The sequence below is a fragment of the Tyto alba genome, unplaced genomic scaffold (genome assembly GCF_018691265.1).
Source record: "Tyto alba isolate M040663 unplaced genomic scaffold, T.alba_DEE_v4.0 Super-Scaffold_48, whole genome shotgun sequence".
Lineage (NCBI taxonomy): Eukaryota > Metazoa > Chordata > Aves > Strigiformes > Tytonidae > Tyto > Tyto alba.
The window spans coordinates 15,846,060-15,869,574 of record NW_024881324.1 but is presented as its reverse complement, the minus strand read 5'-3'; the positions used below and the strand labels follow the sequence as shown (position 1 = coordinate 15,869,574).

The window sequence follows — 23,515 nt, the reverse complement described above, 5'->3', positions numbered from 1 at the left end:
CTTGTTCAAAGTTTAGAGATGTTTAAGGTATTATATAAATGACAAATGCTTATTGTAAAGGCTGATGTAATCACTTCTAATCAGAACCATAACATTTTCTTATTTGGTTTATATTACCTCAGACATAATCCTTTGAGATCTATGTGTGTGTGTGTGTGTGTGTGTGTGTATGAAGTATACAATAAATAATCGTTACTATGGCTCAAGAGTCTCATCTGGGCAATGAATCTGAGCCAGAAAAAAATGAAAAAAGTCAGGACATCCAGAATCAAAATTGCCTCTTCCCTCCTCTCAAGCTGACAAATCTTGAGCAGCCTTTTTTGCCCACTCCCTCATCTATGAAGACCAGTGATCTATCTTACCTGCCTCAAACAAAGAACTCTTGAAAGATGTTCTCTTAAATTTATTTTCTCAACCCTGGGGGCATACAATTACTGCTGTTCACTCATCCTTTGTGTGTTTAGATGTTGGGAAGGACTCATGTACTTTCTGTCATTGTTACAGCATTCCCGTGGAAAATCCCAGGGCAGCCAGCGTGCTCCTGACTCAGGCTCTGCCCACCACCGGCTGTGGATCAGCAAAGCCAAACCTTGTTTAGGGGGTTGCAGAAGCAAGCAGTATCTTTCCTAAGCTGGTAGCTGACCAGTGCACTGCCTCTCAGGTTCTGATCTGTGCTCAGCGAGATGGGGAAAACGTAGCCAGAGGATCCAAACGCTGCCTTTGAAATCTCAGCTCATTCCTTCCAGCAGCATTCCTCAGGGAGCACATGATCAGCATGTGTCAACCCCTGTGACTCAAAAGATAAAACACTTCAGTAGCCCAAGCAAAACAGGTTTCAAGAGTAGCTTCAGTGGTGGTTCAGAAAAGCACTTGAGTGTCCTTTGCTTTGTGAGCGGTGAGGAGTAAGGCAAGAGGATGCATCGAGAAGCAGGGGATCTGTCGATGGCTGCCCATCCTAGCTGTGTATTCAAATCCTGATGTCACGGGAGAGGAAAGGAAGGGATGGTTAGCACAAGTTTGGCAGCACTGCGGTTGCAACCTGTTAACAGCCCATTGCTGTTTGGATTTGCTTTGTGCAGGACGAAACATTCCAATCAAACACATTTAAACGCAGGAGTCGAGCTTGAGAGGCCGATGCAAAAAACACTGTTAAAACAGCCGCTCAACATCAATTTTATTACACCATGCTACAGCAGTAGTGTTACATTTGGTGGTTCAGTACACACCTCAGCGCCTTGTAGGACAATACATTGTGGACTGGTTGCCTGTTCAGCACGTGACACCCAGTGTCTGTCCCTTGGTGAAGCTCCAGAGCTCTGACACAGTCCCAGAGCTGACTTCACACTAACGTGGCAAGAGCCCGGACGTTGCGGGAGCTTTCGGAGGTCCCGTGGACGGCGCGGTGGTGTCTGACGCTTCGGTCTCTAACGCTGCTTTTGGGGCTGTGCTGAGCCTTGGCCGCGTGCCTCTGGAAGGCCCGCACGGTTCGGAGAGCGCGGATGCAGACCACGAAGCTGGCAAAATACAAACAGGCAGCAGCGACACCGAAAAGGCCGACAGCCGCGTCGCCGCCCTGGACCACGCAGTTCATGGAGGTGTAACCACGGCGCGCGTACAGCCTCTCGCGCCTCCTGCAAACTTCTGTGGAGTTCACCTGGCTGACAAAATGCAGGTAGAGGCCGACGGCTGCGACGTACGCCACGCCGGCCAGCAGGTTGAAGGCACATTCGCCTGCCAGCAGCCCCGTCCTGAGCTGCTGGATGGGTTTTGCCCCCACGACAAGGAAGACGAGGGTGAGTGCTGCTGCTGTTAAGCTGAAGGCTACTCCGCCGTACACGCAAGGGGCTCTCATCTGGGTGAACTGCATGTCCAGCTCCCTCACCTGCTGGAGCTCCGTGCCCTCAAAGGGGCTGTAGGCCGAATTCAGGCTAAAGGATCCCGTGCCGAAGCCGCCGAGGGACGTGAAGCCTGCAACAGAGGCTTGGGCAGCACCCACACAAATCAGCACCAGGAGGTTAACCGTGATTTCCACAAACTTCAAAATGCCTGCAAGGAGCAGAAAGATGGGAACAGGTGTCAAAATCACATCCTGTGCAAACTGGGGGAGACAAAAGTACACCACAACCACAGACAGCACTATTACTGAGACAGTCCTCTTGGCTATGGCTACAGAAGAGCGCTGCTTTAAAGAAAGAAAAAAAAAAAAAAAAAAACAAACAAAAAAACAAGAAGCACGAGCTCTCATGGGTACATTTCAGAGGTTGGGCAAATTACTTTTTTTTAATTCGTCAGTGTGCTTGATAAATGGATCTTCATGCAGGGAAAGAAATCCATTAAAATTTTACTGTGCTTGTGTTGCTGCCAAGGCAAGTGCACAGTGATTGTATTTTGGCCTGTAACTACTTGGCATAAACACACTGAGCAAGAAATATCCAGTATGAGCAAAATGCTGAAGTTACAGTTGACAAAAACCTAGAAGCTTCTGACGCCTTAAAAAATTGTGCAAGTTATTTAGGTCCTTTAAAATGTGTTTACTGCTTTAACTTACCCCCTTTTTTTGTCTTTGTGTTTGTTAATTTAAACTTATTATCTAACCAGATGCAACTTCCACTTCGTCTCCTTCAGAGATAAAAATCTCTTCAGAAATCTGAGGAAGCAGTTCCTGATTGTACAAAAAAAGGAGGAGGGGAAGGAGGCAAAAAACACCTTATGTGTGGAGGTAAGTCAAGTGAATTTGATACCAGGTCATGTGTTCTCTTCCACACCCCCACCTTCAGAAGAAAGCCTTATGACTTCTGAGCTGACTCTTCTTTTTCTTACGTTATGCTACTGATAAAGGTAACCACGGTTTTTAAGGGGAAAAAAAAAAAAAAAAAAAGTGGATAAATGATGACTCTTGTGGTAGTTGCCTGTCAGGAAGGTGCAGGATCTGTTAGATAAATCTGATTATTCTGTGACAGCTCACTAGGGGTCAGACTAAGATTAGTAAACATGACGGATGTTGAATCATAGCACAGCTAGAGTTGCCTATTTGGGAACTGAAAACCCCTAGTGTATCACGTGTGTTGCTCTTCAAGTTCTGAAGTTAATTACAGGATTGTGAATCTTATTATTCCATTGCAGTCTGACAGCCAGGAACGTAAGATGCTTCACACAGTGGTCCTATATTTGTCTTGAAAGTGGGGCAGGATCCACGGTTTGCATACAGACTTACATTTTATGCTGCTAACATTGATTAGCATGCCATTTTCCTCTTGAGCAATGGCTCAGTTGCTGTCAAGGCAGTACAGGCTTGAAAAGAAAGGGCTGAAGCAGAACACGAGGGAATTAGATGAATTCCTCTCTTGTGTTGCCAGATGCTTCTAACCGAAGAAAGAGAGTGACAGCCACCATGAAGAATCATCAGATGTTCCTGTTCTGGCCCTTCTTATTCCCTCCACAGAGGGCTGATGTAACAAGCACCTTCCTGCTGCTGCTTGCTTTTTATGGGAAGGTGCTTGTAATGGTTTGACAAGGGCCTTTGGCCACTTCAGGAGTTCCTGCTTCCCCCTGTACCCAGACTGGTCCTCTCACTTCTGCTAATGCAGCTGTAGGTAGGTACTGAGCCCATTCGCATTGTGGCCTTGCAAAGCATTCCAGAAGCACAAAGGGGAGCAGTGATAATGGTGGTAGTACCTGGCAAAAGAATATCTGAGGCTCAGTATGTTTCAGTTCACATATATACATACACAAGTGCACACATATACAGATTTCATATCCTAAAAAGAATGAGGTAGAGCAGGCAGAGAAGACAAAGTGCTCTTGCTGAGGAGGAACTAAGCGTGCAGTTCTATGTACGTGTTCTTCAGAGGTGATGCTGATGGATAGGGCTTTGAGCAACCTGACCTAGTAGAAGGTGTCCCTGCCCATGGCAGGGACAGGTGGAGCTAGATGATCTTTAAGGTCCCTTCCAACCCAAGCTATTCTATGATTTCTGCATGACAACAGGCGTTTTCCTTGACCCTTCCGCACAACCGTATCTTTGAAGCAGGGCAATAACCATGCTGTTTACCACATCTGTTCAGGAGGCTTCCAATATTTTGAAGGAAATATTCAAAGGAAATATTTGCGAAGCTAAATGTAAAGAGAAATTTAAATCTTGGTCCCTGAGACAGGATTTGGAACTCCTTGTACCAAACTCAAGCAATGCAGCCAAAAGACTCAACATTTTTAATGGGTACAGAACCATCGCTTTACCAGGACTGTTCAAAATATTTTGAAAGAGTAATAGCTGCACAGGAAATTCATTGGAACTGGATCAGATATTTTTTGTCTGCTCAGTTGAGCTGTACAATATGCCTTCCAAATACAGGGAGTCAACTTAGGTCCTCGGAGCCCTTGGACAGTGTTGGACGCAGAAGGCCACTTCCCTTTTTAACGGCTGACTACTGATTTCATAGATGCTCCATCAGGAAGCAGTTCTTACAAGTCTACAGGGAGGAAAGACCCTTTGATTAAGGGAAACATAAATTTTAAATATGTTCTGGAACTTGGAAGTTGGGAATTCATAGCTTTCTTCTACTGCCGTCTTCAGAATTTCCTTTTCGTCTATGAGTGGTGAAGCACTCTGACCCACTGAGCATCAATCCTTCCTGTACATCACCTTGTTGAGCTTTAGAAAAGGCTACTTTCTGCTGTCAAAGCAGTCAGCACCTGCTGCTAACCTCCCCATATTTATAACTGACGCCAGTCCTCAATGACACTGCTCCAAAACTTCCTATGTATTCTCACCAATTCTCTATGCAACCCCTTAATTTCACTGAGCTGATTGCTGGTACAACAGTAAGGCTGGCTGAACATGTCTCTTTGCTCATGGGATGACAAATATCATCAGTGTAAGTCTACTGTATTTTTAACTGCAGCAGTAGATGCTTTCATGGCATGCTTGAAAAATTTCCTTAGACAGGGCATTCAGGTTGGACAGGTTTTGTATGTACCTGTGCAGTTTTCACACACACCTGCTGCAGAATTGATTAGAGTAACTAAACAATGCGGACAGGTTCATTAGTTATTCGACCAGTTATTTGCATCACATGGATTAACTTTTTTAAAAAAACAAACCAAAACAAAACAGTGCAGTAACAGTCTCCTGTATTAAAGAAAATCCTAAAATGCTAAGCAGTATATACAATGAAGCTGTGAATTACAGGTCTATGATGAGTGCCAGCAGGGTTTGTGAAAGTAGCTGACTAATAGTGGAAAACCCTAAGGCTTTGGTGGGAACATTAAGCCCTATAGTATGTTCACACCTTGACCCAGGCACCCCAAAACACTCATGCTACCTTGATCTGTGATAGTTACAAGCTGATACCCAACCCTAGTATAAACAGGATAGACAGACTTGAGAAATAAGGAATCAAAGGACAGTTAAGTTTTGAACCTTAGCTCTGTCAAGGTATGCTAACACACACTTATTAGCAGTGACCTATGTCAAGCAGTGTACTGCTGGCAGAAGGGGCTGAGTTAAAAGCCATGCTTCTGAGCCTGTGCTGCCATTCCTGCTTTTACAGGCCAGTGTTGTGGTTTAGGCCTGATTGGCAGCCAACCACAATGCAGCAGCTCTCTCTCCCTTCCCCTCCGGCAATGAGAAGGGACAGAGAGCCAGGCTTGGGGTTCAAGACAGGACTGGGATGGGGAAAAATCCCCCTTTATGGTCACGAGCAAAAGGCAGACTTGTTAGGGGAAGAAAAAAAAGAACATACATTTATTACAGACACTAACAACACATAACAGAGTAGGACAGTGAGAAGCATTGCCACATCTTGAGAACACCTTCCCCCCACCCCTCCCTTCTTCCCGGGCTCAGCTCTGCTCCCAATATCTCTACCTCCTCCCCCAGTGGCGCAGGGGCAGGGAATGGGGGGTGCAGTCAGCGCTGCCACTTTCTTCCTCTTCAGTGAGGGGAGTGTCTGGAACTTGTTCCTCCTGCTCCATCGTGGTCCCCCTCTCACAGGAGACAGTCCTCCACAAACTTTCTCCGACATGAATTCCTCCCATGGGCCGCAGCGTTCCCCACACTGCTCCGTCATGGGTCACTAACTTCCTCTGACTGGATTCCCTCCCACGGCTGCAGCCCTTCCCGAGCTGCTCCGGCGTGGGACACCCCCCCATGCTGCAATCCTCCCAGCACTGAATTACAGCAGTGGGGCTGCCTTTTCCCACGAGGCCCCGGCCTTCTTTGGGCACAGAACCTTGATCAGCTGAGCAGGAGCAACAGGCCATAAATCAATGTCTGCTCCACCGTAGATCTCCATGGGTGGCAGGGGGGGCCGCCCTGCCGTCTCACCACAGGATACAGGGGGGTCTCTGCTCCGGCACACTTCCCCCCTCCTTTCTTCCTCCGTTCCTCCACTGACCTTGGTGTTCATGCAGCTGCAGCAACTCCTCCTCCCCAGTCCCACTGCACATCACCACGTCCCTTCTTAAATACGTTATCGCAGAGGCGCAGCCGATTGGCTCAATTTCCCAAACAGAAGTGGAGCTGATGTGGAGCTGGGGGAGCTTCGAGAAGCTTCTCACAGGGGGCCGCCCCGATAGCCCCCTCCCCTGCCACCAAAAAACTCCACCACTCACTCAACCCAGAACAGCCAGTCACCTACATCATCTCAGAGTTATAGCTGCAGAAGCTAGACTGCCAAAAGGTCTTCTTACAGGGAAGTTACTTCTCTCTGCAACTATTTCCTAATCCTGTGCAATGAACACATTGCAAGACTTGAGTGTAAAATGACAGGAGGTCTGAAAAATCTCGGAACTCCACTGGTCTGGTTATTTTTTCCTTGTCAAGTTCAAAATCTTGGGATACATCTAAAATGTTACTGATTTGTATTAAAATTAGCACAGTGAACAGCAGGCTTTGGGAACTAACCCTCTCCATACTGAGCAAGTAACGAGTCTCAAGTCTGGGCTCCTGGATTTCCATTTCCTTTCTCATGCTTCGTTCCCGCACTGCTTTTCAGCACTGAAGGTGAGGAGAACAGCTGCAATCTGAAAGACAGTGTGTGTTTCTGGGGCTTCCCAGGGAATTGTTTCATTCATTCCATAAAATCTAAATCTGCAACAGGTAGCAAATTCAGTGTATTGTACTTGTTAACTTTGTTTGAATCCAGCCTTTTTTTGCTGTGAGTAGGCTTTCTGCTGTAACAAAGATCAGCCTTTCAATTTATACTATTAATCTACTATTCACTTTTTCCTCCCCTTCTATACCAAGTGCATGCTCTGCTATTACCATGGTATTAACCCACTGATCAATGGTTTTGTCTTCTGTCAAATGGGGGGCTCAAACATCCAGCAAAGCAGCCAGGCAGGCTGCTAAGGGTATAGATCCACTGGCAGCTGACCCTACTCTAACGGCTCTTACCCTTGCCCGGGCAGTGACTGCTTTTCTTCCCCGCCCTGTAATAACTCTGGCCTAGCATTAGGCCCTTCCAAGAGCTGTTTTAGTAAATTGAAAGAGCAGGAAACAATTCAACTCTTCTCTTGTGTGCTGCTGTTTTTTCCTGCAACTTTAGCAACTTGAAGTGACTCACACTGTATCTCATGAGCAATTGTGCTGGCACGAGTTTAGCAGGGGAAATAACACAGCCAGGACCAGAGAAAGACCAGAAACTCTCCTTTTCAGGTGAGGTGAGCTGTTAAACCTACATGCTCTGCCTCATAAAACTATACTGCAGCTGACTGTGTGGTACCCAGTAACTCAGTTGTGTGCTCGAATCTAGTGCACTGGAAGCTGTGAAGAGGCTTTTTCATCCAGGCACTGTGGCAGGATGGCCCCAGTGCTCAGGTGTCAGGATCACAGTGTGCGTCCGTACATGTGTACATAAAGTAAATGGTCAATTCATGTTTGTTCCTCTGTTTCTGCATCTGACAAGCAGCAAACTGTAAGACAGTTAGTTCTGGCTGTTGCTGCTGAACTCCCCTGAACCCACGAGGACCTGACTAACAGAGGAGGCCTTCAAAGTGTCTCCCTTCACTGCACAGTTGTCGCTTTTTTCCTCAGTTGACTGCACGTGGACTCTTCCTCCCGAGTCTTTTGGTATCATTCCTTCCTCTTGAGTTGACATCCCCGTCTACTTCTAAGATATTTTATGTCTGTCATTCTCCATTCTGGCTTGCTTTCTCCCTCTGCTTCCTTTGTAGGAGAGGTACCACCAGAACCAGCGGTACCCAGCTGGCAGCCCCAGGGGTGCCTGGCTGCCCCTCTCGGGCACCTCGACCCTGGCAGCAGGGCAGCAGTGCCAGGACCCGCACAGGCCAGCGGCCCCCGGGTCACTTCACGTTAGGGGTCACTCCAGGAGAAGGAAAGAGGGGAATGAGAAGCCACAAGACATGCATTAAAAATCATTCTCCCAGCCTTTCCTGCTGAAAGCTGTCTTCTGGTTTTTTTCCAGTTTGGGTAGCTTTCTGCTTTTCAGAGGTAACTTCTTTTTTTTTTTTTTTTACACCCCCAAAGTAGCAGACAAGTATATTGACCATATATAGTAACTTACAAAAGCAGCAGTCAGTCCTGAAAACAGGCTGAACTTCCCTTGCCAGTGCAGGTTTGGCATACCCCACAGAGCAAAGGCACAGCTCAGCGTGCAGCTCTGGTCACCTCTCTGCAGAGATGGGAGGAATAGATGAGGGGAAGGAGGAGGAAACATCAAAGGAAAGAGGGGGTTTGTTCTGCTTTTGGAAGGGGACAAAAATGTGGCAGAAGTGGGGAGGAACCAGTAGACGAGAAGTGAACAAGGGAAATGAAATGGAGACAACAGTTGCAACAGATTAAAAATATTAATTCTGGATGTAGAGTATTAAAACATCTTGCCAATGGTATTATTCCCCTTCCATATACCAGTACAAATCAAGATCTTACTGAAACCAGTAATGAGAATTCAACCAGCTTCACTGATGCAAGATCAGGGCATTACACAGCTTTGTTGTAAACAAGCAAATCACCCCCAAGCCCCCACCCCACCATTGTTTTTGTAGGTCTCTCTGTTCTTCAGCCAGTGGTGGGATTTAGCTTTCACTGAGTTATGCCAAAATCTCCCTAATGGAGTAATGTTCAAAGGTGGAAGAAAACCACAATCCAACCCTAAAACATAAGTGTTAGGCAATGTAACACCAACAGTTATTCACTGAATCTTGGCTTTTCAAAGTACCCAAGGGAACTACGTACTCAGAGCCAACTGAATTTAAATGGCACATAAGTGCCCAATACATTTATGCTCATTTGAGATATGCATCTTACTGGAAATCAATGGAAAAGTAGTTAAAAACTGGGAAAATTAAATGCGCTCTAGAAAAAAACATTATTATTCTCTTTTAATAAGTTGTCCCTCTTTAGTCAAGATAATTACGCTATTAGGAAATCTCACAGGATGACCAGCCTTGTTTTTGATGACTCAGAGAAGCCTTATGTTCACAGAGTGCTCAGATCCAAATGTATTGCCCTGCTTTTGCTGTGTATCATCATCCCTTAAAAGAACCACTGTCTCACCTGCTCTACTCCTTCTGCTTAATACTCTTCCATCCCCTAAACAGTGCTGTCCAATTTTCATAGGAAAGGGTGGACTTAATTTGTGGAACTACTGCATCAGCCTCTATCCCTATAGCTTCCCACCACTGTATGACACTAAGATTTACTTGCTATCAAAACACAGTTTCAGTACAAGCCAGCCCCTGCCTGGGAACAGCTTTGGCTTACTTGTTCCCAGTAGTTCTTTAAAGCATCACTTCGAGCATGTTCTTGATTTCTTTCCTGTTAGCAGAGCATGAGTCATCTTCCACAATTTTGGAGAGGGTGGGAAGCAAAAGGTCTTGCATTAAACTGTAGCACTTGGCAATAGTGATTTAAATACAATGACTGTAAAAGGCTGTACATGCATTTGTAGCTCTGGTAGGCCTCTGCATGTTCACCTTATGCTCTGTGTTTCAGGAAATAGCCTTTTTTCTTCCTAATGTACTCATAGTTCTTTCAAGTAGTAAACAAATATCTTGGTATCGAAACAAACTTGCAGGAGTTTTTTTTAAAAGGAGATCAGAAAACAATGGCACGCTCTTGTTCCTTATGCCAACTTTCCATAGCCACTCCCTCCGTTTGAACTGAAACTGAGCCACCTTTAGAAAGTACAAAGATTGGGGTGTTACTGCTCTGTAAGTAATCATTGTCTGGCTGAAGGTAGGTCAGGTTGGAGGCACCTGTAAACCTGAGCTTCTCATTCATTCACTTTACCAATTGTCAGCTGTCACACTTGGTGAGCAACATTCCTGACTGGGTGGATTTTCTCCTTCAAGTGAGCTAAGATCACCTGCTCAAGAAATTCAACAGACAGTCAGTCTGCTGTATCAATTAGCTTTGAGACCTGCTTTTTAAAGAGTTTTTATTTGTTCCCAAAATTTGTGTCAGATGTGGGGAAGACAAACTCAGTGGTCTTAAAAGAAAGATGGTGCAACTCCTGTTCTGTACTGGTAGAGAGCTGGCTTTAAGATTTCCCAGTAGGGAAGCACGGACTAGAGTCTAACACATACCTAACAGCTAACATCAACTTTGCCAGTATCCTCCCCTGCCAACTTAAGTGAGTCTTCTCAGTTGTAGTACTTGCCTGTCTAAAAACAATAGTGTACATGTTAGCACAATGCCAAAAGGTGGATGAAAAAAATTTGATATAAAGACGTGGGCAGAGTGAAGTCCCGTATGTTGGCAGAGCAAGAATTTTGTAAAGGTAACACCTGGCATCTGCAATGAGTGTAGCTCCCTTGCATGGTTTTATAGAGCTAACTGCTCATGGATATTTGCATTTCACAGCAAAGAGGACTTACCTCCAAGTGAAATACTTTAACTTCAGAACAGGAAGGTTACCTGCAGCCCTGCCACTGTATCTTGTTACTGTGCAATTTTAATTAAGCACCTTGAATAACTGGGATTATTTTAATCTGTACAGCAGCATCCAATTCCCACTACTATTATCCTCTGTCTTCACAATTACAAGATTAAAAAACTTGAAGGCAAATTCAGTCCCTTAGTCACACTGCATGTAAAATATACTTTGTAACAGATAGGAGGGGGAAACCATCTAATTACAATGAGACTACAGGGGACCTTAGTGCTCCCTTCTTACAGCAGAAATATGTTGAAATTAACTGCCACAGGAAGGGTGTATGGCAGCTTTGAGCGCCATTTAAAGGAGTTAAGCACTGCAGACTGCAGGGGCAAAATGCGAAGATGGTGACTGAAAAAATGCAGCTGTTTCTAGTCCTATTGGGTGCCTCCACAGAAACCTAAGTATCCTGCTGACCACTGCTGAAAAGATCTAACACGTGCTGCTGAACGTTCTTGTCAAATGCTTGTTTTCATCCACAGTTACCTGCATTACGCACATTTAATGACCCTTCAGTGTTTTTGAACATACGTAACTGAAGCTACAGAAGGTCTTTTACTTCAGCCCAATGCCTCTTGCCGACTGCTATTCTCCCCCAACATAGCCACAGCACTGGAAGGGATACAAGTGCTCTGCAGAATATTTTTCCCTCCTGCTCCCATGCCTGACTTCAAGAACAACGGTATCAGGACATAACAGAGCAACATAACAGCAGCAGTGTAATGGTTATGAACAACGGCATAACTCAAACCAAGTGTCTACTAGTGTGAACCTTGTGTTTAGGGTGACTTTTTATCTCAGTATTTTTTCCAGTATATGAGTATTTGCCAGCATGCGTAGCTACAGGAAAAAAAATTGACGGTGTTTTGTAAAAACAAAAGCTTACAGATGTTTACATCTGAATTAATGCTGGCTTGTTAATGCATGAATATATCCTGGAGAAAGTCATTGTTACTCCCTAATTCAATTTCCTCCTCCAAATAAATTCAGTTTGATATTTCCTCCTGGCTATGCTTGAAAATGGAGACTTTTCTTTGTGCTACAAACCATAACGCTTTCTCATTCTGAGAGGAAATTGGTCTGGAGGTTTTAACAATTATGGATGTTAGGATGTAGGCTAAAGGCATGATTGTTTGGAAGTGCCTACAATATGTTTAAGAAATCTGACACTATTCATGGTGCAAAGCTGTATTCATGGCAGTGAAGAACAGGGATTCAGTTATCCTTGCTCCTTCCCCGAACTATTTTCTAACCTTTTTAGTGTTGTCTTCCTTAAATGCCAACTGGATTGAAGAATTAAAAAAAGAAGTTATTAGCTCAGAAATTATGACCAGAGCAGTACAACTCTATATAAGGCCAAACTGCAGGCGTTTCCTGAGTTGCATACTGACCAAAGATGGAAGAAACTTAGTTTACCTTCACTGTTCAAGTAAAATTAAAGGAAGCATTACCATGGAATTGCATTGCTCCACCTCTTTCACACCAATATACATAATAAAAGAAAATGAAAAGTTTTCAAGATCAAGTGACTAAATATTGATGACCAATTTAAGATCAGCAATTCACTCTTGGGTTTGACTCGGATTTTGCTCTCTTTAAGGGGAAGGGAGCAGCATGGCAGCCAGCCCTGAACACTTCTCTTGTTCCCTCTGGTAAGCAAAAGCACTGAATCTGGTTGTATTTTCAAAGGACCCAAGGCGGGGGGGGGTGGTCCTTTGAAAGGTAAATATGGTTACTAATTTTGTTTTTCTACACAGAAGAGAGAACTGCAGAAATTTTACCTGCGCTGTGAAAAGCAAGTTGAGCATTTTCTTCTGAAAGAATTTCAGCTGTAAGTATCCTCAGGCCAAGAACTCTTGTCATTTTCAACGTGTGCTGATTTAAATGGCACGCACTATTGTGCACTAGTGGTAAGAAATGGTTATCGCAAGCAGTAGTTCCTTAGTTGATGAAAGGTTTGTCTTTATCACAAACAGTTTATTTCCAATTCCCATATAACTATATAGAGCATCTAGGCAGCTTGACATTAGTCTATATGCTGTTCCTTAAGTCTCCTTCACTACTACAGAAACAGAAGGTGGCAGACTTCTGAGTTTCTGTTGCCTTTTGAATCTGTAATCTGCAGATCCACAAGTGTGACATCCCTATGAAAAAAAAAAAACATACAGAAACTAGACCTAAATATAGCATAGCAAGGAAGAGTCAGAAGTTTGTTAGAAGGAAGTAACTTGAACGAATCAGCAGATATATGAAGAAAGGCAATCCAAGTGGTAGTCCTCTTAAATGGCACAAGCTCCTGTGAGATAAAAGATCCTCTCTCAAGCTAGTAGTGGTTACAAGTAAATAAAGAGCAAGAGGAAACAGCCAGTCTTCAAACAAATAGAGTTAAGAGAAATCTCTGTTTTGTGCTGCCTGCCACTAGTTATGTCCGTGTTAGCAGTGCAATGGGAGTGGATCTGTGGAGTCAAACAGTTGGAGCTGAAGACCTAGGGGCTACCCAACAGACATTTTCTGGGGAGAGAGAAGCACTTCATTTTAGCTTTACTTTGGTCCAAAGGACAGAGTGCCTGCTAGTAGTTACAGCTCACCCTCTCATTTAATCTTATCCAAAGGAAATACTGTTTGTGCATCCTGAGAGTGCTCTGCAACATGGCCCAAAGATCTGTAAATGGGGACTCCAAAGAGACTCAGCTCAAAAGTACACAACAAAAAACTATTGTAGATCCACAGACTAATGAATTGAAAAGGCTGAAAAGTGAGATGAAGTCTGTCTTAATAATAATCACAAAAAATTCTTCATGATTGCCAACGGTAAAATTGGTAGGCTGCTGAGAGCTCAAGCTCTTGAATGAGAAATTAATGAAATCAGTGTTTAATAAGCAACGTCACATTTCATGCATGTACACAAACACCCCCCCAACCCCCCAATCTACAGAGTACACAGATGGGCTCTAAACAAATCCTTTCTACTCAGGAAAGACATCAGGTAGCCTTCTCTGAAAACATCAGCTCAGTGTTCACTGGTAATCAAACACCGCACGAAAAGTTAGGAAGCACTGGGATGGGACTACAGAACCAGCACCTTTATGCAGATGGCTGATTCTTTTGGGAATTTTTCCTGAAATCTGAGTACAGTTCTGGTCAGACAATTTCAAAAGGGTACGATGGATCTGGAAAAGGTCTAAGGCTGGCAAACTAACCAGAAGTGGAGAGACTTCACTCTTGATAGGGACAGAATGGATTATTATTCAATCTATGAAGAAGCGATAGGGGCACAGTGACAGGGAGAGAGGGAAGACTTAATTCTAAAATCATAAATCTCATGGAGAAGGTGAATATATGAGATTATCGTTAGGTATTTTGAATACCACCAGAATCAGAGATACTTTCTTTAAAATGTTTTAAGGAACAAAACAGTTCTTCTTCAAGTGGCATAAAGGAACTGTGGAACTCCTTGTCATAAAATAATGTGGAGGTCTGACATTCAAAAAGGGATTAAAAAAAGGATTAAACAAATTTGACTGGAGTGTAAAGAGGTATTAAACGTAACAGAAGTGAATGCTGTTTTCCAATTCAGAGAATTCCACCAATCTGAATTTTGGAGAGTATTCCAGAGGACAGCTCACTCTCTACTGGTCCAAACTCTGACGGTCCTTCTAAATTTGCACTCTGGTATGTGTTTGAGAGGACGCCTAATGAGGTGCCCAGTGTGATCCAGCCACATGATCCCACCTGGAACGGCTTTGAATAGGTATTGCTCACATAACGTTTTAACAAACTTCTCTTCTGTTTTCAAGATGAAAGGACTACAAAGGAGCAGAATGTTTTAAAGTTTATTAGATGGTATCAAATGTTCCTACCAGCAAAGGGATCAGCATCAGTTGTTTCCTTCATTATATTTGGGTTGGGTTTATTTTCTTAATGTAGTTGTAGGGAAAAAAAAGGGGGTGGGGATTAGGGAAGGAAGGTGGGAATAACAAAGCTAGAAGAACGATGTCTTTTTTTTATGCTGCTGCTTGCAGCCAAGGTGTTCAAAGGATCGCTGCAAAAATAACTGCCTATTTCTGAAACTCAGCTTCAGCTTTTTGGGATAGTGTTAGTGAAAAGCATGGATGAAGAGGGCAGTATCTAGGTGAAGAAAGTACTTTTCAGAGCTCTGGCTGTTCAGAATTCCTCTCTAGTCTGCCAAACTAGTCAACATACACAAAGCATATTTGCTAGGCCAAAGAAAACAAACAAACAAATAAACAAAAAACCAAACCATAGTGAAAGTAGAGTGATACACAGTCAGAAACTAAGGGTCACACTTCAGTTGTTGCTTTGGAAAAACGGTGGTATATCACTTGATTTCCCAGCCTTGTTGATACTGGTTTATTTTAGAATTATGGCGATCAGGAAGGGGGAATTTCACTAGAGTGCTGATAAATCACTAGCAAAAGAAAGAGATGGTTAAGAAGTATTTACAGGAACTTTTCATGCTGTAAGAAGTTATAGCTCACATGTACTGACTTCTTAGTGAACAATTCATGTAGCTTTTAACTTACATTATTTACTATGACTGCAGGGAATACAAAACAATTCTAGGAAATTCTGCTAAATCTTGGTACTTTCAAAAATTAAACAGGGGAGTAACATTCTTCCAGTCTTATCAACCTCCAATATATTTTCATTTTTTGAAATAAAATTGCTAATAAAAGGGTTTATTTTCTACATTGTCTCTTTTCCCTCTTCCACTTGCAGGTTCAGACATTACATTTTTGGAAAATACTGAGCAATACCTGGGGGAGGGGTGGGAATGAAATCATCATTGTTGCCTGATGCATCCAAAACTAGGACATTTTGAAAATGTTAATGATGTTTAATGCACTGAAATAATGAGATGCAAATGCAGGGGAAAAAAAAACAGCAAGTCACATTAAGCCATCCATAAGTCTAAACAACCAGTAAGACTGAAAACTAAAAATAACTTGCCACTTAATTTTTCTGTGATAAAATAAGGCATGGAGCTTTCTAGAGCTTCTCATACAGGTTAAAATAATTTAGTATTGTTGAAGAAGAAACTGCTGATACAATTTTATCCCTGACAAAGTATCAGTACAGCTCTGCATCATTAAATATGCTCTACTAACTGTTGGGTGTTATATTTCCTCGAGATGAAAAACAAACTGCACACAAATACACAGAGTATATTTAGATGAGAAAATAGTTCAGCTCACTCTTAAAATTGTTCACATATTCACATACAGAGAAATACGAAGAGCAAATTGAGTATGTTATTTAACTTTCCTTCATGAAGTGAAGAAATAATCTAACATTATATATGTTAATTTATTTCCAACAAGTAAACTCTTTATTTGTGTCTCTAGTGGAAGACACTGAAAAGCTGTTTATAGCCTTGAGCAAAAGACTTTGCACCTAGCTGCAAGTTTCAACTCAGACTGCAGTGGGCCTTTCCTACAAACAAGGTGAGAATGCTCACTGTCCTGGAACAGGGAAAACTTTTAAAGGAGTAATGGATATTTTAGTGACTTTTTTTTCCAGTTTATGGGAAAGAGTTTTACTAAGTGTTAAGGCTGATTTCCCCCCACATGAATGATAGTTTCTCTGCTTGTTGTAGTCACTTTCTAGCTATGAAAAAAACCAAGTTATTTCTCAAGAGCTGTTTTATTGGATTCATGTCCACAAAATAGTTTTGTCTCCCACAATGTTGCTTTATAAAGATGTATCAGTGATGACTGAATTAAATCCAGAGTTGATAAAAAGTCTGAGAAGAATGTGTCAGAAATCAACTAGCATCAAAGCTTCAATAGCCATCTTTAAATTGTCTACAGATGCAAGCATCTATTTTAGTCCTGAATCCCAAAGGTTAACTCTTGCTGCACAACCTGGGTGATTACACATATGACCCACCTGGATGCTCTGGATGCATATTCTGGAGCTACATTTTCAAGTACCTAAATTTCTCCATAAATCTTGCCTTTAGAAGCCTAGAAAGTGACAGTAACCTACAGTTATGCCATTCATTAACTTTCACTCTCTCAGTTTGTTGGGGCTTTTTAAAAATATCTCTCTAGCTTTACTTTGTTGTGCTTCTAAACACAGAAACCAAAAACTAGACAAATTCTTGGAAGGAGAGGGGTGGGTGGCAGGCAGTAAGAATCTCACATACCTCTTGTTGTGCATACCTTTGAACACTTCATTGAGAAGCTTTCCTTGGGAGGATAAAACTCTGGTGGTGGGCCAAAATATTCCTGTGCTGCTCCTGAGGTTTTAGAGTAAGGGTCTGACGAAACAGTAGAAGTCCTTGAGTGCTGGCCACCTCCGATGTCTTCTGTTGATCTACAACAGAATAAACAACTAAGGTATATAAATTAGATCATGCTCCCTCCTGAACATTAGAACATGGGAAAATGGCAGACACTCTTGTTAGTGGAACCAGCAAATCTGATTCATAGGTATGTGATCTTTTTTGCTCACGTGTTTTGAAAGCAAGTGTCCCAAATGCTTGCACAAATCCATGTTCACAAGGATATTTGCATTTGATGGTTCTTATTTTGGAAAACGATGTACTCGCTTGCATAGGCTGGCTGAATTGTTTAGGTTACTTGCAAGAGGTAGCAAGGAAGGTGTGGGGGGGAGTTTCTGTTACCATAAAAATTAGCAACAGCTTTTTCATGAAAAACAAATATTTTCAGCTAGTCCATAGCAGCCCAGAGAATAAAAATGAGAAATATTTTCACAGAATAAATGTGTAAAGTAGCACAACTATTTCACAGGTAAGCGTTTTGTCAAGTTGGTACTTCCAATTACTGTGTCCCACAAAGTTACCTTAAAAGAATTAAAGCTATTAAAGGAAACAGATAAAGATTTTAAAGTAGAAAAAAAAATTTCCTATTTAAAAATTTATCTTTTTTTTGATGTCTTTGATGATATTTGAAGAGGAATCTAAAATCAACCCCCCAAAAATAAATTTCTTGTGTCTCCAGTTAGACTCATTTGTATACTTCAAAATGGAATTGTCCACTTTGCTGCAATGACATACAGCTCCACATCTGAAGCCTGGTGATTTTTAAGGTTGGTGAGATTTAAATCATTCTAAAAAAGTGCAACTTGCCCTTTTTAAACTGAGTTAACACTCAGGTGAAAAGAAACATTGGCTGTAATTGTTTTCTAAGTGCCTGGTCCAATCTAAATGTTCCCCCTCATTTGAAGAATTGGAGCTTGTCTTTTTCAAGGTACAGATGGCTGATTCTGTTATTAAAGGGTATTTTAAGTCACAGTCAGCATTATTATTTTAAAAGTCTTCTATTCAGTTTTTGTCTTGAATTTCTTATCCGCAAATCAGCATTTTCAACTGTAGTTCTGTTTCTTAGCATCCCTGCACTTCACTAAAGTTTATCTTCATCTAATTCCAGATTCAACTTACAAATATTATCTCATTCATCCACATTAAATCATGTTCTTTGTAGCTTTTACATTTTAATTAAGACATTAAATAACAAGACCAATGCTAACATCTCCATGTGTAGTTGCCAACAGCTCTATTTGGCTGAAACATTTCTGATTTTTCTGACCTTTGTCCTGTGTCTTGTGCAACCACCAAAGCATCCTGCGCAGCTGTGTCACATAAATTAAATAAGCTGTGTGATTTATAGGACTTCCAGTTAACTTGAAAGCAATCCCTTTGGTACTTCTGATGCAGCTGCTTCTCTCTATTGTATCCTGCTACTTGCCAGAAAACAAAACAAAACAAAAACTCAAAACAAAAACCCCCTAATGTTCAGCAACAGGGTACAATTAGGAAAAAAAATATTCTTTCTTTTAGACGCTCTTTTTCTCACAATGGCCTATTCTGGCCACCTCTGCTCCTGTTTTCCTTCAGGACTTTCCATTTCTGGGTAATGCAACTCTTTCTCCTCAGCAATGAGAGGAAGATTGCTATAGGAGTTTCAGACAAAAATGCATTTAGAAAGAGAAATACTCTAGCTAGAAAGTCTTGCTCCTAAGGGATGAAAGCATTAGGCACCCAAATTATAGCTTCCACAAAGCTCTTCCCATCTATTTCTTTACAGTATCTGGACATCTTTTGGTCAGTCAGCCTCAGTCTTCACCAGATCATTGAAATTTCCTTACGAAAGCAGCTTGTTTTGTTGTGAGAGTTAGGCAAGGGAAAGGCTGATAGCTTAAGCCAAACTCCATGAAAAAAATGGATGGAAAAATTTTTCGAGTAGTTGTAGCGAGGGCAGGTGACCCCCAGATTCCCAGCTTGACTCTAAGAATTATCTCCATGGCTATTACAGATCTGTAGCTGCAGCTTGCCTTCCTCTAATCCCCAGGGGATACAGGGATGGTCTGTTGGCCTTTACAGTTCATCCACCAATTTTCAGTCTACATGTCCACTCATTTAAAACTAACAGCAAAACCAGGAAGACCAGAGAAGCGCTTTGTTAAGAAGTGGTAGTTTAATGTATATCTATCCTTTCACACATCACTTATATTATACAATATATATTAAGAAAACAAAAACCCACCCCCTTTATTTTTCCTCTCCACAGTGCAATTAATATGTTCCTGACATCTGCTGCTCTCACTTATAATATGTTAAAGACAATTTAACTATATCCCCTCCTGATCTCTGCTTTTTCTAAGGACAGTCATTCAGCTTCTGAGGATGATTCTTAGGCTGACCTTTGTTCCCATTTCTCTCTAATTATTCATGATTTGAGAGAGACACAAGAAAAATTCATTAGCTATTTTCATACAATAGGATTACCACCATCCAAATGTTTTATACTTAGCCGTAAGTACCCCTTCTAGTCCACACAGTGCTGTTCACTGCTGCTTTTATTCTGATCCTGGTTTTCTTGATAAAATGTACATTGTTATGGAGTACTTCAGTATTTCATCTTTCCAATAATCTTAACTATACTTCTCTTCTCTCCCTCTTTGCCTCTATTCTTAGAGACTAAATGTGAGTGATGAACATTTCACTGCCATGGCCAATTTGCCAGTGGTGTTTAGAGCTACAGACCTCTCTCCTCCAATGCAGTCACTGGGATGTCCTTAAAGGAAAACAGCCTACACTCCTGCCTAGTATGCCGTAGGCTGGCCAGGCTGGAAGGAGAAGTGTAATGTCCTCAGTTTACTGTCACTACAAAACTATTGGTTGATCTGCTTATTGTGGCGATAGGGGCTGACCCACTATCTAGGGCTGCACACAGCCTTAGACACTTAAACAAGTACTCTTTTATTGACTGCAACTACTGAGATTAATTTTGTTTTCGATTAATATGAACTTGTTCCCAGCTGAACTAGAGAAATCTGAGAGCTCAGATTTACTGTAACATTCTCACTTAAGCAATGCATATGGGGCAAGTCATGTCTTGCTGTCACCTGCAGACCAGCCTCTTCAGGAACTGTACTGAGACACATGGCCACGCTTCACCTACTTGTGGCCCAACTTGATCCAGGTAGCCCCAGGAAATTCACATCTCTCTTTGTATCGTGCAGCCTATCTTTCTACCCCTTCTCAAGCTCAATACAAAGAAAAAGGTTAAATTTCTTAAGTGTAAAATAGCTCCCTGATTCCAAATGTGACATGCTCATGCTTCATGTTTTCAATGCTGAATAAATGCTTTCTTTATAATATGAAGGTATTTAAAAGCAAACAAAGGAGATGACAGTTATAGACCTGCTGTGATATGTTTCTTTAAGGTGATAAAGATGTACCTTGCATTGTATGGGTATGGTTTTCTTGCTCTTCTATCTTCCTCGTATGTATCAGATCCATGGTTCTCATGGTGCCTGTATTGCTTATCTTGGTATCGTCTCCCGGCATGAGCCATCTTGCTTCTTACGTGTATTCTTTCTTTCTAAAACAACTTCCTGAGCCAGAGAAATAAAACTGGTTCATTTTATAGCTCTACTTAAAGTTACTTATTGACCAGCACTCTCATCCATTTCATGATGATCCAAGACTTAGTACAGACTTGCTTCTGAAACAAAGGAAGTAAACCCCTTTAAACTACATGTAAATTAACTTCATGAAAGAAGGAAGTTCTTATTTACATTTTCCTATCCATCAAGTAATTGCAACGTTTCTACATTCCTGTAGAATGTAGAAACTAGGTTGGCTCTCTCTGACTTTCTCTGACTCTCCTGCCTTTGCTGCAAGGACAAGGCACAGTGTTCACTAAGAACATGAATCCTGGCTTCTCTAATGTTGTCTCTCACATAAAGTATTAAACCCAACAATCACCAGTGTATTGCATGAGCATGCATACAACTGCCACTGACAGCAGAGCAAACCCGACAGCGCAGGCTGCGACCTTTGTCCTGGAAGTTTCCAAGAGGAGGGCACCCATCTGCGTAAACAGATGCAGCACCGAATGCTGCCCGTGGTTTGGATAAAATTAGGTACTAGCAGAGCTGTGCTGGGCTGAAATTAAGTTGGCGAGAAGATACATCCTTGATAATTTTCTATTGAACGTTACAGGGATGTTATTTCCTCAAAGTGTCTTTACCCTCTCGAGTGCAGTATACTCAAGTCCAAACCTGTTAAATATGGAAAGCCAGACTTTAAGCATCTAAGCAATCTCTTTTGCCTTCCATCAAAGCCCTTCAGCATTACTGCAGAAGTGCCTGCAGTCGCCTAACGACCTCCCTTCCATCTCCTGAGGGTGTCACTAAAGAAAGAAACAAACTTATATTTGTTTACGGCTAACAAAGAAAGAAGCCGTGCCTTCCTCCAGGGAAGCTGAGCTCCTCTGCCCCAGGCAGAGGCCGTTTAGCAAGCAGCAGCCCCGCACCTTTCCCCACGGGCGGCTGCTATCACCCCAGCAAGCCGGGACCCCCCTCACCCCCCCGGGAGGGACCCGCCGGCGGGGCCTCGGAGCTGAGGCCGCGCGTCCCCCCGGGCACCCCCCCACGCCCCGCCGCGGACCACTCCCGCGCCCTTCGCGACCCGGCCTGCAACGGCTCCTCTGCGGGCACCCCGCTCCCCGGCACCGCGGCCGCGAAGGCCAGCGCCCCCCCGCCCCTCACCTGAGGGGAGCGCCCAGCTCCGGCCCAGCCAGCAGCGGCTCCCGGCGGCAGCCGGGCCCGCCCGCCCCCGCCCCTGCCCCTGCCCCTGCCCCGGCGCAGGTGCTGCCCTGCCCGCCTCGCCGCCCGGGCCTGTCCCTCCCTCCCGGCCGCCGGGGCGCGGCGGGTGCTGCCGCCTGCCCGCCCGTGGGCGAGAGCTGCCGCCGGGGAGCGTGGGACAACCCGCGCTTTTGTTTAATTTAATAACACGAGGTCCCCGCGTACCGCGGCGCTGATGGGACGAATCTGGTAAGCGGGGCCCTGAGGGGATATAAAACTTGAAGGCTAATAAAGTTAAAATTCAAGGTCTCCACCGTACGGGTTTTTTTTGTTTTGTTTTGTTTTTACCTGCTCCAGGCAGGAAGCCCTGCAGTGTGAGCTATATGGAGGATAGAAGGTAAAAAGGAACGGAGGATAGAAAGTAAAAAGGAATGGAGGAAACTTGTCCCCAGGACCAAGTGGATGGGAACAGGCCGTGTTATGCTACACAGGTTGAAAAGGGGAGTAAGCAACTAAACTCTCCTCTGGTGTAAAGCCACGTTTTAGATAACTGACCCTTTGAATGCACGCAGTCACATTTCGCGGTGCTCTGCTGAAAGCCTTCCCCATGGTGGATCTCCAGGGGCTTTGTCTCCTCACTGCCAGCCTGTGATGTTTCTCTTGCAGCGGAACAATGCGCTGGTCCCCTCAGGATGCTTTCTGTTGGGGTGTCCTGGCTGGGGCTGGCCTAGAGCTCCCGTGGGTCGGGCAGCGGGAGGAGCTGCAGCCCCCTGAGACCCCAGGGGCTCCCCAGGTCCCAGTGCCCTCACCTGTGCGCGGGGGCGGGGGGAGCACAGCTGGAGGGCTGGGCCCCGATTGGCCGATAGTCCGTGTCACGTGACATTACGCTCACTATATAAAGGCAGGAGAGGGCCGGGAGAGGCTGCCACTTGTGGGAGTGTGGCCGTGGGGCCTTTGTGTTTGGGATCGCCGGCCGGGAGCAGGTGGGTGTTGGTCGGTGGGAGGTGAGCAGCTGTATTGTACATTAACCGCTGATACTGCTGTCAGCGGGTTATTCTGTTACTGTTATTAAACTGTTTTTATCTCAACCCGCGAGTCTCCCTTTGCCCCTCCGATTCCCTCCCCGTTCCCAAGTGGGGGGAGGGTGGGTGAGCGGCTGTGTGGCGTTTAGCTGCTGACCAGGCTCAAACCACAACATGGGGATACATCTATTTTTGTAGAAACCCTGGGGCAGACCCATGAACCAGCATTGCAATTTGTTCATTGTGCAGTCCTGTATGCTAAAGCAATCCCTGCCTGAGAGGCAGGATGGTGGTGGAAACGTAGCGCCGTGCCCAGCTAATCTTGAGCCTTGGAAAGTTTCCCTAGGCTGTGGCACTACCCTGCACGAGAGCTGGGACCAGAAAATCCGTTTCCTTCCCAGGGTTTAACACATCAGCATGCTTGGGGTACCTCTTGAATTTGGGCTTAAGATACATAACTGTTAGTGCAGTCCCATGCTAGGGCTAAATCCGAAATCCCCTTTAAGTAACCTGGCA

At 43.7% G+C, this 23,515-nt stretch overlaps 1 protein-coding gene across 2 annotated transcripts; it reads right to left on the bottom strand.

The window, feature by feature from the left end:
* Positions 1-1,163: 1,163 nt before the first annotated feature.
* Positions 1,164-22,008, bottom strand: LOC104362175 (MARVEL domain-containing protein 3). Of its 2 annotated transcripts, XM_042806809.1 has the most exons (4): positions 21,942-22,008; positions 20,628-20,783; positions 17,068-17,237; positions 1,164-2,046 (listed from the first exon to the last, which is right to left on the bottom strand). In XM_042806809.1, exons 2-4 carry the CDS (start codon positions 20,741-20,743, stop codon positions 1,340-1,342), a joined length of 993 nt encoding a protein of 330 aa, XP_042662743.1. In that variant the 5' UTR covers positions 20,744-20,783; positions 21,942-22,008; the 3' UTR covers positions 1,164-1,339. The 2 variants fall into 2 exon arrangements, with proteins under 2 accessions (XP_042662743.1, XP_032847868.1); XM_032991977.2 differs by lacking the exon at positions 21,942-22,008 and having other exon boundaries at positions 20,628-20,847.
* Positions 22,009-23,515: the final 1,507 nt, after the last annotated feature.